Source organism: Phallusia mammillata, chromosome 8 (assembly GCF_965637545.1).
Source record: "Phallusia mammillata chromosome 8, kaPhaMamm4.hap1.1, whole genome shotgun sequence".
Classification (NCBI taxonomy): Eukaryota; Metazoa; Chordata; class Ascidiacea; order Phlebobranchia; family Ascidiidae; genus Phallusia; species Phallusia mammillata.
In genome coordinates, this window is record NC_137259.1 from 3,308,848 (window position 1) to 3,323,499 (window position 14,652).

A 14,652-nucleotide genomic window follows, 5' to 3' on the forward strand; every position below is an offset into this window, starting at 1 on the left:
CGGTTAGCAGACAGTGCACACTGTTTCGACCTATAAGGCTTCGGTTTGCTTGTAAAGTGATTTGGTTTGTTTACTTCACTTGCATTCGTGCAATGCGACATTACTGTAGCATCCGGTATTGGTCGCTATGATAACGTGAGTGTGTCTGTTTATCTACTCATAAAATATATGTTTTAACACTTTAAAAGGGTATATTTTTTCTGAAATTTTAAAGTAATACCACAACTGCGGTAACGAACCATTTCTTGAATTTTATTCATACGTTTTAGTTACAAAAATAGACATAATTTATAATCATGCACAGGAATGAAAACTATATGTCATTACACCAGGATAGTTTGCAAGGCTTTTTGTACTGCTATATTTTTTCATTACTTCTTTGTAATAAATATAGAAATACAAATCACAAAAGGTATCAAAATTTGCATAAAAAATTGTCAAACTGCCTTGTAGTATCGCCATAAATGATTGGTTAAAATGCCGAGCAACTGTTGCATACTTTAAATTTAAACGGTTTATTAAAAATTTGCTACTATTAACAGCACAAAGCTTGTTATTTAACCAGTTTCCACGGTGCAAAGTCGTGCATTTGTAAATTTATATTCCTTACAGCAATTAACCAAACGTGCAAGATCGCGTCGCAACTCGACGATATTTTTCATAACGTGCCAGCCAACATTTCGAACATTATAAGCTATTTGACCATTTGAACCTTGAAACGGACAATAGCAGTCGATTGCAAAAGGAAACTCGTGTTCTGGTATGAATCACGTGTTTTGACGTCACAAAGCATATCGCGGCATACGTGAATGCTATTTGTAGCGGCTTTGCAATGACTATACCATTGTAGGTCTGCAAGATGTCAAGTTTGATTTATCATTGGGTGTTATCAATTTGTGCAATGCGCTTCATGAGCTGCTTTATTTGTTTTCACGAATCTATGATCAATTTTTGCACATCTATTTGAAACTAAACTTTTTCGTTTGGAAAATGTTTGAACTTTCAGCACCTAACAGAAACCTATAGAAAGCAAGTCCAAATGAACACTGCCTTCACACAGCAAAATTGTTTGGGCGAAATGGTTTATTGCTTTGCAAGATAAGCGGTCATGCGGCAGGATGGAATGCATTAAAAAGACACAAGACGAAGCATACTGAAACACAGTATTGCTACAATATTTTTTGGTATTCTTTAGGGACATATTAACATTTGTCCATATTTTAAAAGGTGTTTGACGTAAAGCAGATGTGCACATAAAATGTGATATGTACAGCGAAAAAAATACACCACATTTATGACCTACTTAGATTTCCAACAGATATATTACAAAACAATTCTCAATATTTTCGCTTATTTAGGCCTAATATAGTGAAGTAAAGCGAAAAAGTTTCATAAAACAAAGTGTGTGTTTCCAAAATGAACAAATTGACAACACAAGCTCTTGGGTACGATAAAAAAACGAAAGATGCGTAAATAAAATAAAACATGTCTCGAAGAAAAAATAAATGCTAAAGATAAACAACAAGTTTTTACCAAACCAAGTGGGTCCATAACTGTTTTGTAACTTGGTCACGTGCTGGTTCCGCTTGATCAATCAATCTTGAACGTGTCAGCTGAGCCGGAGTGTGACAACACGAATGCTGCATTGTTGGCGCTTTCCTGTACGGAATACGACTGGTCAGCCCAAAATTCAGAGGGGAAAAGATGGCCTTGATTGCCAGAAAGCAGACCGGATGAAAATAGATAAAATACTCTTGGGTCTTGTGTGAGATCATCGTTGTCAACGTCAAGGTCCATTGGATCAGCAAGGTCGGAAGGGCTGAACACGAGTGGACCATTAGCACCGTTTGATGTGATGTACTGGTCGTATGTGCCATCGTCTTTGGCAAACACGTATGCCGATGCATTGTTGACTGAACCAAGTTTCCAGTAAACCAAATCGAAGCTGTTATGGTTGACTGTGACCAATATCCCGGATGTACCCACTACTGTCCCACTGGTCACGTGGGTCAAAATACCCGGGAGGGGGCCATTAACTCCAGACTCCAATTCCTGTTCGACTTTAACCGATACCACTTCTTCTGGAATGACTTTCTTCTTTGCCGAAAACGCCAATTCGTTGATATAATCTTCAAAGTCTCCTAGCCCAGAGGAAATCCTCCTGGAACGTGACGTCTTCACTGTGTCGACAATGACGTCATCTGATGATGTACTTATGCGACTTGTTGATCGCAGCGTCATCTTGCCAACTCCGCCGGAAATGGACCCGGAACTTTTCCTTGTATTGCGTCGTGGGTTTGTATAGGGCTGAAATTTTTCTACCTTCACATCCATGGTAGTTGTTTGTTGATGTTTTGTCTTCTCTTGTAAACTCGTCGTCGTTTAAAATGAATGCTCTCAAAGTTGCAATCAGGCACAATTCAAATTCGTTTGTTTATGTCTTGTTTTGTTTTCTATAAAATGGAATACGAACACCGTTAGAGTTATTGCGATTTAGCTTTAGAGTGATGGTCAAACTGCAATTCGTGTTTCCACAACCCATTCAGGGCAAATATCTTACATCACCATGCTGCATAAAACACAGACAATAATATAAATTTAACACACCATCAGGAATAACATATCGCAAAAATACTTTGCCAAGGCTTTCTGCTTTGTCCTACACAAAATGCAGACAATAATGTACAAGTCAAATTTAACACACCATCATGAATACTGGATCACATAAATGCTTTACCAAAGCTCTCTGCTTTGCCCATTAAGTAATTGCTGTCAGGTGCCCAGAAGCAGTCTCATACACACTGCTTTATTTTTCCTGGAACTGAGCCTTTTATCGAGCCGAGAAAGTTGAGCAAGAACCGGCAATTCGATTCAATTCCCAAGGGTCAAACACGTAATCCCTTTCGTAATTGCGGCAATGTAACCGCCATTAGCAACGACTGAACGCAGTCGGTAACGCTGCTGCTGCAAAATTTGTTTAATTTTGCGCATATAAAGTTGTATTAAATCTTGTTACAGGCAGTACAACATGATTAAAGCGAAATATAGAGATTTCGCTTGACATATTACAACCACAATGTGATGAATTTCCTTGTTTTTGTATTAATAACTGCTGCGGTTTGCAACATTTTGACCACTTATGTTTGTCACGGCTTGCGAGCAAGTGGGTTAAGCAAACAAACTTACATTAGAGCACAACCTGTGCTAATACGTAAAGCACACATAACATCACGTCTGTTTTGTTTCATCTTAACACATACAACATGTCTGTAGTCAAACCACAGCAACGCATTCCAGTTAAGGTAGTTTCCAAAACAAGAGATGCCCAGACACATAACAAGTTTGCTTAACATGTAAACTATTTGATATGTATAAAGCTTAACACACACAAATTCTTTCTAAATTTCAAACTTGCTTAGAAGTCTATCACATAAAGCTTCTTACAAAACCTACTTTGAGCTTACCAAGCCTTCCAGTGCAGGATTGCTTACAGCTGATTGCTTTGTCGGGTTTCGCAGTATTTAAGCGATTGGGCTCTATGAGTCACAATCAATCAGCGCTACTTTTTTCACACTGTTCCGTGAGCGACTGGCGTCATTGGAGTGGATTGTGTCATACACTTGTGCAACAGTAGACAATCCAACAGCACTTGCGACTCTTAACACGTTGCTATAGATTCTATTTGAATAAGTTAGTGATGATGCCGAAATTATATGCTTGTATCTTTCAAACTCTTGTTTAGTTTTTAAGTTTTATTGTTTGTTTCTGTTTCAAAACGTTGCATTGCCTTTGTATTTTGGTTGATTTGGGACCAATTGTGAAGAATTATATGAATGGATGTACATCATATAATTTGACGAGAAGGTCCCTGAATCACTGAAACAAACAGTCGTAATCAACAACATTGTATCACTGAGATTAGCGTGAGTAATTGCTGACACATTGTATTTTGACTTATACGACGATCTGTTTTCGCATAGTAAGATCAATACCTAAATATATAGAGTATGAAGGTTTGAATTAACGTTGCAATAAAACTTCTACTAAACATTTACTCCAGAGAGCAGAAAAGTTTTCAATAGAGGCCAGATTAAAAAACGATAGTACCACAATTTTCTGCAATGAGGTAAAGGTGCCAGTATAACGGAAAACAAAAGCAACCACTTTTTAACTTTTTCAATTCCACTAAATGGAGTAAAAGAGTTCAAATTGTTTATTCAACTCTAATGGAAAACATCACATGCACATCCGAGATTTGGTTCCAGACAAAACACGAACATTTTTTTTGTGCAGTTCATTTGCATTGTTGTGTGATTCAAATCAGGGTTTTATGTTTTAAACAGCAGGCAACACCAAATTTGACCACAAAATGTCCATTTGTATCTTTTTGCAATGATACGCAAGGCTATGCAAATAAGTTACATTAACTCTTATGATCAAAAAATCCCGTGATTCATTCCAAAAATGAAGGATTTCACTATTATTTAACTGTGCCGTGTGCAGTAACTAAATTTAAAAGCAAAACATACGCTGTGAATAGATTTTTGCCATAATTTGCCTGTGTTTCCAACGGAAAGCTAATAATTGTTGGTGGGGACAAAAGATGAGTCATTTGGGGGGTTATTTTTTAATTGATAAGTCCTAGAAACATAAGCAGCGTGCAGCCAATATACGGACTCCACTATTTTGGGCAGAAAGGGTGCACGGATTTTTGTCACAACAGTTTATCGCTCGTAATTGTCAACTCAGTATAGACGCCTAAAACGTCACTTTGACTTCCGTTTCCGGTTTTTAGCGTCTAATAAGGGCTTCTTAATTCCTGTTTAAGCGTGCCACTTCTATATACACATACGTGAATTGCAAAAACGGCTAAAATTAAAGTACAGTACGCTTAAGTTATGTTTGCATAAAATACCGATAGCGTGAAAATAAATTTTAAACGTAATATCTTTTTGACGCAATATTTTAGCAACGTGATTTGTAATGCCCACAAAAGGTTTAAAACCACGACGTTTTTACCCCAAAACGGAAATAAAGTTTATAAATGCATATTTGAATTACGCTATGTGTACCCTAATGTAGTTTTGATAGCAGGCTTCAAAATACATAATTTTTAGATTATTTTAATTATTTTAATCATGCGTTATCCAAGTCGATTATTTTAATCATGCGTTATCCAAGTCGTATTTCATCATTGAATTTGTCAATATAAATTAACGTATGGTATTTTGCATTGGCCTTGGAAATAGTTTGACTGAATCAATTCTAGGATTATTATTAGCGTAACTGAAAACTTACACCAATGTGACCAATTGTCATTATGCTTGCTGAATTTGAACTACTTGTTTAATTTCTCTGTGGTACATTTTATTATTGTCGCAAACTTAAAAGGTCTTGGATTTTACTCATTGCTGACACCTTGAGGAAAAACATCGCAAACCATTTTTCCACTAAAAGCGCTGTTGAGCCCACCTGTTAGAAAACGAATATTCAATGCATGCAAATTTCACAAAATCTCATAAACTTTTTTTAATTTACGACAAATTTGTCAGTCTTAAAACTACATTGTCCAATGATGTTTCACCACACAATAAATGGCCGCTTATGCATTCCCACTGTTTAAAATTTTGGACAGTGGAAAAAAAACAAGTGCTAACAATAATATTTGCAGAGAAAGTCAAAACCTAGTCTCATAGGTAAAAATGAAGTAGTAGGAAAGAACAGTCAAAAAATTAAAAAAAATGTTTACCATTGTCAATCTTCTTTGCTATTAATGTAATCTATGGTTTTCTGTTGTTCAGCTATTGTTTCAAAGTGTTGTTTTAATTTGGCCACTATATAAATTCGATTCAAAGCACGGGGCCAATGCGGGATTCACACCAGCAACCTTGCGGAAACAATTCACATATACAGTAGAAAAAACTGCATGCGTTCTGACCATATACCACATCCTGTAAATCACCAATGTTAATTTTGAAATCAAATTTAGAAATCTAGCATAAATATAAAAGTCCTGATTTAAATACCAGCTTGCAACAAACCCAAATTTAAACGATGAGTCGGTTTTATGTATATATATTACTTGTACATTTCCTCAAAAGAACAATATTTCTACTGACGGTAACTTTGCAATTACCCTTTAACAAAAATGTAAATTTGTCTGCACAAATGCAGTGCAAAAATGGCTTGTGTTTAGCATAACGTTGTCCAGTTAAACAGGATATATACTGACCACAATCACATTAGTAACTACAGTTGTTTCTAGCAACAGCAGGTGGTGGTCTACTTTGGGTTGCTCATAGCAGAGTTTTCTACCGCTGCGCACTGTGTGGCATGCAATATTTCGTTTTTGCAAACCTCTAATCTCATGTTTAATGTGCTCGGTGACAAAGTGCAGGTGCAAATGGCAACATTAGAGATCCATTTCTATTATATTTGTTTCTAAAGAGCAATCTCACCAGCTATCACACCAAGGGTGCACATTGATTTATTTGACGCTTTTTTGAATATTTTGGCAGAAGGCTTTGTTCTGTATGCTTCCATGCTTCAATACACTACAACACGAGAGAGTTTAGATTTTAGCAAAACAGCCGCACTCTTGTGTAGAGTTGTAGGTCGGGCAGAATTCGTGCCTAAGTTTTTTTTTTAAAGTTGAACTCTTTGCACATTTGCGTCGTAACCTCAGTTTTTTTACGTCTAAATTTCATAGGCTGTGTGTTGATTTTGTTACGTACATCTTATGTAGGACATCCGGATCTAACTCGGGCCCAAAGTTGTAAGTGGCTCTGAATCGGCTACAAATGCGGTCGAAACCTGTTTTCAAAAAGTGAAGCCTAAATTCGGCCTGAAACGTTGTGAACTTACAACACAGCTGTTTCTCAAAGCTCGTCTCATTTATTTAAATTTAATTCCGTACGAAAGAGAATCGACTCGAAATGAAACTCTGATCAGGTCCACTTTTGACTCGTGTAAGGCCACTAGTCGAATTCGTACTGTCTGCTATTCACATAACTTAGTATGATACTTCGCATACAATTTCGTGAGACGGTTCTATAGAAACGGTGCGAACCGGCCGAATCCCACTACTGGTTGTTTGGGTGTTCTTCCTAAGCAGTGTAGCCATTGTAATCAAGACATTGTAGTCACCGCCTATTGGTTACAATTAGCTGATGGTGCTTTTTTCTATACGAAATTATCACGAATTTGTCACAAACGCAAAGCATTTAGACCTGATACAATGACCTTTGCCCAACTTACTTGTGGTAAGGTGTTGTTACTATATTCGGATGCTTGGTTACAGTCATTTCCTGCTTAGAGGAGTAAGCAAATACCAAATGTGTCACCAAACCTCAAAACGATAAGGTGATGAAAAGCCGCTTTCACGACCATTTCTTATTGAATAGTTTTAGACTGTTATGGCGTCTAAAGATTTTTTTGCGCTTGAATACGGAGTTTTTTCTGTAGTTTATTTAAGTCTGACGTCATGCAGAAATGAAACGTTTTTTTAATTTATGTTTTATTTAGTAACGAACATAGAAAAACAAACAAACTATTTAAATAATTCTGCCTGTCATAAAATCACCAAGAACGAGTATTACAAGACGTCCAAACTGTTTCAAGCTATCATACAAAACAACTTCACAAAAACTCAAGCATCATGGCCGCAAAAGTGCAAGAAGAACCACTTGTTTCAGCAGAGGTGGCTAAAGTTTTAATGGCCGGCGTCAACGGCCCCAAAGTTGGTATGTTGACCCAGGGGTCAAGTGGGTCTCTCGTGGGTGCAGCGAAGGGGCCGTTGGTCACCGTGAACCCCAACAGCTTTGACCTGGTTTACTGGAAACTTGGTTCAGTCAAAAATCCATCTGCCTTTGTGTTTGCCGAGGACGATAGTAGTGGCACATACAAGTACATCACATCCAAGGGTGCTAACGCTCCACTCGTGTTCAGCACTTCGGACCTCGCTGATCCAATTGGCCTTGACGTTGATACTGATGATCTTACCCAAGATCCAAGAGTATTTTATCTCTTTGCTTCTTCCCTTTTGCCGGGTAATGAAGGTTTCCTTTTTCCGTCGAAGTTTTGGGCCGACAAGTCGTATTCTGTTCAGGAGGGATCACATGGGGTGCTTTACGTTTTACCACACGCCAACAACGCCGACACGTTTGCGCTTAACTAGCCAAGCGGAACTGTTAGGTGGCCTTACAGGGAAGGAAACGTCATAAATTTTTGAAATATTTTTGTTGAAATATATATTTATTTAAACCAACTGTATGTACATATATATATATTTATTTATGAACTATTAATGTGCATTATTATTCCGGAATAAAAAAATGTAGATACAAATTTAAAGTTTGTAAATCTACTTTCACTTGTGCAATCTTCACTCGATATAAGGCAGGGGTGGGCAACCTACGGCCCGCGAGCAAAAAGCGGGAGGAATGTATGTGTTTAATCCCATTTTTTGTACCAAAGAGTTGTTACATTAAACGTTGACAGTTCTATCACTACTTTTTGGTACACCTATGCAAAAAGGTTGCCCACCTTCGATATAAGGTTTAACACGAAAATTGGGCCACAGGTCGCACGACATCGTTTCAAAAGTGTTTAGTTGACAGAAACGAGTTGGGTTGAATTCATAGGTATCTGAACCTGGAGCGCCGGCTCTGGTGATGAAACGTGGTTGTTGAATTTTGAAGCAAATCTTTCAGCGATTATATCGTTCATTGATGCATTAAGTGAGGTCTTGACATACGGATGTCATAACAGGTTTAAAACACCTCAGGAGCAAGAAGTGGAACACAATAGGATTACACGCATTGCTGGATATTCAAACCTCAAATAAGAGTAGCGTGTGAACCGCTAATGTTCGGTATGAGTAAAAAAATCCAATAAGTACTAAGATTATAGATAAGACCTATGCAACCTTTACAACACAACACAGAATACACAAAAACAAGACAGTGTCAAACGGGAACAAATGTCAAGTTTTGGCATGTTTCGACTTGGCAAACATTGTCGGGCAAATAATTTGTTTGCGCCCAGATCACAAAAGTTAAGCCGAACACCTTTCATATTGAATGCACTTAAGCGTTTAGGCGTCATTTCTTCAGCTATAAAGCCTGAAATAAATGACAAGTTTGCCTTAAAAAGCCGACTGGTAAGTTAAGTTTTTGTTTCGTTGAAGAAATATAAAACCATACTTATTTTGTTAGCGATTTAGAATTCCAGTACGGACAACAAAATCCTATCCTCCAATATTTTTCTTAAGCATTTTTGGTCTCGAATATTTTTGCTTTAGGATAATCTTCGCGCATTCAGTTATAGCAGTGGTGGGATTCAGCCGGTTGGCACCGGTTCTGTAGAACCGTCTCACGAAATTTTATGAGATCAGCGAACCGGTTAGAATTACTGGTTACTGTCGATGGACTTTTTGTAACAGAACCGACTGACAAATATGAGTTTTGTGATAGAACCGGCTGAAAAATATGAGTTTTGTGATATAACCGGCTGACAAAAAAGTTTAATCCCACAACTGGTTTAACCAGTCTGGTTACAAGTAGAATATTGAAAGAGTAAGGAGTTAAAAAAACGTGTCGCAAGGTGGTCGCAGATTCACGAAAACATTTTACAAAATCTTTTGATTTCGTTGCGAAACGCTGTCCTAGTACATTTTTGTGTGTGTTTAAGGGTGATATTTTTTTGTTGCTAAATAACCAACATCATTGGAAAGTATAGTCACGCCACTCAATTCTCGGTGTCCCAATACATTTTTCCTACGAACACATTAACATTTAAGTTTGTTTGTCATCAGTTTGATTAACGCAACTTGGTATCGTCACCAATGAAACTACTTCGAAAGTATTCCAGAAGTCATTGCGATTTGTCGCTTCCATGTTGCAATTAACCTTGCCGATACCAGTTAATGGTGTAGTGTTAAATACGAGTTGTCTCGGTATAAGCTATAAACCGAGTCACTATAAATGTTCGCTGATGAGTCTCAAGGTTACAACCGTGTCACTACAAATTAGAAAGAGGTATACCACCGTCCTTAACCTCCCAAGCTCCTGGGCTTGTCAGGACCGGAGTCCTGGAAACTCCACACACGTGTCTTGCACTTCGGTTCGTTTGTTTATTGTTCACGAGAAGAGAGAGAGATGGAAGAAGAGAGCTAAAAAAGATCGAAATGAACGAGTGCGGTTTTATATATACTCCGGATAACGGCGTTAAATCGTACACATGTGCTCTTGCGATTGGCTCTTGCACAAATTCCCACATAAAACATCGTCCAATCACAGCACGAGACAAAACATACGGTTAAAGCTCGCAAACACCAGATCACAAAGTCGAATATGCATCCTAATTAACTGCGACAGGAAATATTACAAAGTCCGAACACGATTTGTCAATACAGTTGGATTTGGTTGCTATACACTTTAGCTTCCTCGCAAGCTTTGAGCTAGCGAGTCAAAACCGAGCTATTTTGGTAAACAAATATTGCAAAGTTTGCACAAATTATGTCGCAACCGCTACAAAATACCATGTTTTTGAGCAATGGGCAATATATGGTCATTGCGGGATTGGGCATGAAAGTGGCACACCAGAAAATACATATCATACACAACAGGAAACAATACGCAATGAATAATTTGTTGATTTCTGATAATTTCTGGATCAACTACTCAAAAATCCATAAGTTACAGCACAAATGCAAGAATTTCTTCATTAAGCATTTAAAACAGCATGAGCATATACATTCAAAAACAAACAACATTCGCTTTTACACCACACCATTTATCGAATTTGATTATCGCATTTCGAGCGTAACGTTTTTGTTTCTGGAGATAGATTGTCTCCAGTCTTCAGACATCTGAATTGCTGAAATTCGGTGTCTGTCAGTATGGTGAATGTGAATGTCCTTTGCTCTTGATCGCAATAGCGGTTCGAAGGCACGTCGCTTCTGAAACAACAAAATAACAAGCATCATACCGCAATAACAATGACATTATTTTACATGAAGGTTTCTACGTTTCAATGTGTAACAATAGAACATAGTAATTACGGTAGAGCAGCGCATTTATTGCCTGAGAATCGAATTCAGTATTATGTGTTACAATTGGGCAGGCAATAAACTTGGCAATTGAAGCGGTAGTCTTGGCTGACTAAACTCGACAAAATTGTACAAAAATTGAATACGTTTGATAAAGCAGAACACGAAATCAAGTTGTGATTTAATGAAGGTATGCCCCCAAGCTAGCCGATGTTCAGACTAAACCTTAAATTGTAGATGGTACTCAGGAGTATATTGATGTAAATAATCATTCGCATGAAATATAATAGTATTCATTCCTCGTGGGAAAGTGATAAAAAGTACGTACGTGTATCGAGCCATGCTCGGAAGCTACGACAAGCTTCGATTGTTCGTTCTTTTGTAATGTATAGAAAAGCGCCTATAGTTGGCGTATCATGCAATGATAATAAAACAGAGAGCGCCTAGTTGGCGTCATAATGCAATAATAATAAAGTAATCACCGCCTATTTGGCGTAGTAATACAATAATCGGACAAGTAATAAAGACCGCCTAGTTGGCTTATCATGCATGAACAAGAAGAACAATAAACGCCTAATTGGCGCAACATGCGATGTAATAGCACGGTGGCATAAACAATATACTCCTATGGCTAGGCTAGTGGACAGCACCCACATGATTTGGTTTTTTTTTTATGGTTAAATTACGTGTTTCTTAAAATCGAGCGCATGGGGTCTACAATGTCGAAGACCAGTACAAAATTCTTTGTGCGCATATGATGTAACATAAGTTGTAAAAAAGATTTACTTTCGTCAACCAAAAAATTCGTACAAATAACAAATCAGCCAAGAATAGCACTTCAATATTTGCTCACCTGGTTTAAGAAATGACATCGTACTGGGTGTAATTGATCGTACGATGATATAGAAACATGATCAAAACGGTGAGATACAAAACTGCTCGACGTTGATGACAACACACAAAATACAATTTTGCAAATATTATGTTTACAACTTCTTAGGATAAATAAGACACGTCCAGAAATTTGGACGGCAAACTTGTAATTCTTTTGGTCGCTTGTCGTAAACTTTGCTGACATCACTAGAACTTTTCTTAAGTTATCATTCGTTAAACAGCAAATTTTAGTAAGTTCTCCTCTCTCGAGCGGCACCAAATTTTTGTAGTGTTAAATACGAGTTGTCTCGGTATAAGCTATAAACCGAGTCACTATAAATGTTCGCTGATGAGTCTCAAGGTTACAACCGTGTCACTACAAATTAGAAAGAGGTATACCACCGTCCTTAACCTCCCAAGCTCCTGGGCTTGTCAGGACCGGAGTCCTGGAAACTCCACACACGTGTCTTGCACTTCGGTTCGTTTGTTTATTGTTCACGAGAAGAGAGAGAGATGGAAGAAGAGAGCTAAAAAAGATCGAAATGAACGAGTGCGGTTTTATATGTACTCCGGATAACGGCGTTAAATCGTACACATGTGCTCTTGCGATTGGCTCTTGCACAAATTCCCACATAAAACATCGTCCAATCACAGCACGAGACAAAACATACGGTTAAAGCTCGCAAACACCAGATCACAAAGTCGAATATGCATCCTAATTAACTGCGACAGGAAATATTACAAAGTCCGAACACGATTTGTCAATACAGTTGGATTTGGTTGCTATACATTTTAGCTTCCTCGCAAGCTTTGAGCTAGCGAGTCAAAACCGAGCTATTTTGGTAAACAAATATTGCAAAGTTTGCACAAATTATGTCGCAACCGCTACAATGGCGTGGCCATACCTCCCAATGATTGGTTGTTGGTTACCATAGCAACAAAAAAACAGTACCTCTAAATACAAATGTGCCCCAGAAACCTTTGCCAGCCCGATTGACCCGACTCTCTAAGAATATTTGATCAAACACTTGTGGGGGTGTAAATTCACCCACCAAATGGTGTGACTATACCTCCCAATGATTTTGGTTACCGTAGCAACGAAAAAACAATACCCCCAAACACAAATGTGCCCTAGAAACGATTGCCGGCCTGATTGACGCCACCCGTCAAGAATATTTGTAAATTGATCCACAAGTGTTGACTATTTTAATAGGTAGCAAGAATTTCTCCCATTAACAAAGTTTGCTTTGCGGTTTCTGTTTGAAGTCTGGCTCGAATACCTAGTATATCCTATTTGCCCAGCCGGTTACATTCTTTGCCGTTGCGCTTCACAAATGTCGCATTGTTCCACAAAAAAAGCCCCGGCTGAAGACCCGCATTGTATAAAGCCATTTTTACAAGAATGTGTATTTTACAAGAATGTGCTTGCAAGTTTGCGCACCATATGACGCGCATGTAAAACTACAATGTAAACATTTCGGTAACGTCTGAAGCCCTTTCATTCGGTTTTTCCGCGGTTAGCGTTTCTCAAAAGAGAGATTATTTTAGGGTTTCTTGAAAAGTAATTTTGGAAAGCTATAAAATAGGGATTTAGAAGCTTGCTACCATTTTGACTTAGCATGTACTATTTTCTTAGGATTCAATGTTTAAATATACAAAAACATATGTGTTTAGAATAAATGCGTCATATTCGTTGCGTTTGATGCATTAAATTAAATCAGACAAATGTTTTTGTCGAGATGTTACCTTAATTAAATCTCTACGTTTCATTCTACATCGCTGGCAATTTTGCTTTTATTAAAAATTCCCTTTAAGTCCGTGTCTTGTGTACTTAAACCTAAACGTTGTGAGCGGGTTTAGGTAATTTAGACCGAAATCCTAACCGGATCGTATTTTTATCCAAATAAAGCTCTAATTGAGCCCGAAATTTGTTTTACCAACGTAAAATTACAACAGAAATTTGTCTGAGCCTAAAGTTGGACCAAATAGACCCTAAAGCTCGTTTTGGTTAAACAATCGTCTTAAATTCCCACCTGACCCGAAAAGCTCGGTTTACCTTCAAAATTCTAACTCTGACCTCTACCACAAGGTATTTCTTTTGTGTATTATGTAGCTTATTTCTGCAGACGACCACCCAAAATTATTGTTTTTCCCTTCAGAATGTTTTTCGTTCTTGATTTTTTACAGGAACCAAATTTTACTGAAATGTTTTTGAAGCTTTTCTAAAACGTGATACCTCAACGAAGCTACGCCGTTTTGATTCACCGCAAAAATGCCAGCAAATGTCAGCAATGGGTCAATGACTAGATACTGCACAGTTAGTTATTGAACAACCTGTGTCTATTCCCAGCGCAAGGGGGCGAAAGTTTACACCAGCTTTAAGTGGGTGTATGAATAACCCTTACTGCGTCAACGAATGTTGAGTTAACAAGAACCGCAAAATCAAGCCAAATTCCTTTGTGCTAGCACACAAGTTTGTAATTTGCCATTGCTTTTTAGACAAAAATGTCGATACATTTTCTTTTAAATCTAATATTTTCTACATCACTTTTTCAAAAAAATGACACCGCTAAGAATCTTTTGTATTTGCCTTTTTGACTGACATTATCAGTTTAGCCATCAAAACAAAGTCATGCGAATTGCAATCTGGGTTTAACCGTTTGTCACAAATACTCGAAATTAAAATTAATGTCTTCCGTTATGAGGGATACAATTACAATCCGTAAGTA

The 14,652-nt window shown here is 37.7% G+C and overlaps 2 protein-coding genes across 3 annotated transcripts; one reads left to right on the plus strand and one right to left on the minus strand.

Annotated features, from left to right (window-relative positions):
* Window positions 1-1,065: 1,065 nt before the first annotated feature.
* Window positions 1,066-3,561, minus strand: LOC145205494 (uncharacterized). 2 transcript variants are annotated; one of them, XM_080078230.1, is made up of 2 exons: window positions 3,465-3,561; window positions 1,066-2,453 (listed from the first exon to the last, which is right to left on the minus strand). In XM_080078230.1, the coding sequence occupies exon 2, from the start codon at window positions 2,332-2,334 to the stop codon at window positions 1,591-1,593; it is 744 nt and encodes a 247-aa protein (XP_079934356.1). In that variant the 5' UTR covers window positions 2,335-2,453; window positions 3,465-3,561; the 3' UTR covers window positions 1,066-1,590. The 2 variants fall into 2 exon arrangements, with proteins under 2 accessions (XP_079934356.1, XP_079934357.1); XM_080078231.1 differs by having other exon boundaries at window positions 3,454-3,561.
* A 3,972-nt stretch (window positions 3,562-7,533) lies between these two features.
* LOC145205279 (uncharacterized) lies at window positions 7,534-8,209 on the plus strand. The gene has a single exon (XM_080077967.1). It carries the CDS (start codon window positions 7,658-7,660, stop codon window positions 8,174-8,176), a length of 519 nt encoding a protein of 172 aa, XP_079934093.1. The 5' UTR covers window positions 7,534-7,657; the 3' UTR covers window positions 8,177-8,209.
* The last annotated feature ends 6,443 nt before the right edge of the window (window positions 8,210-14,652 follow it).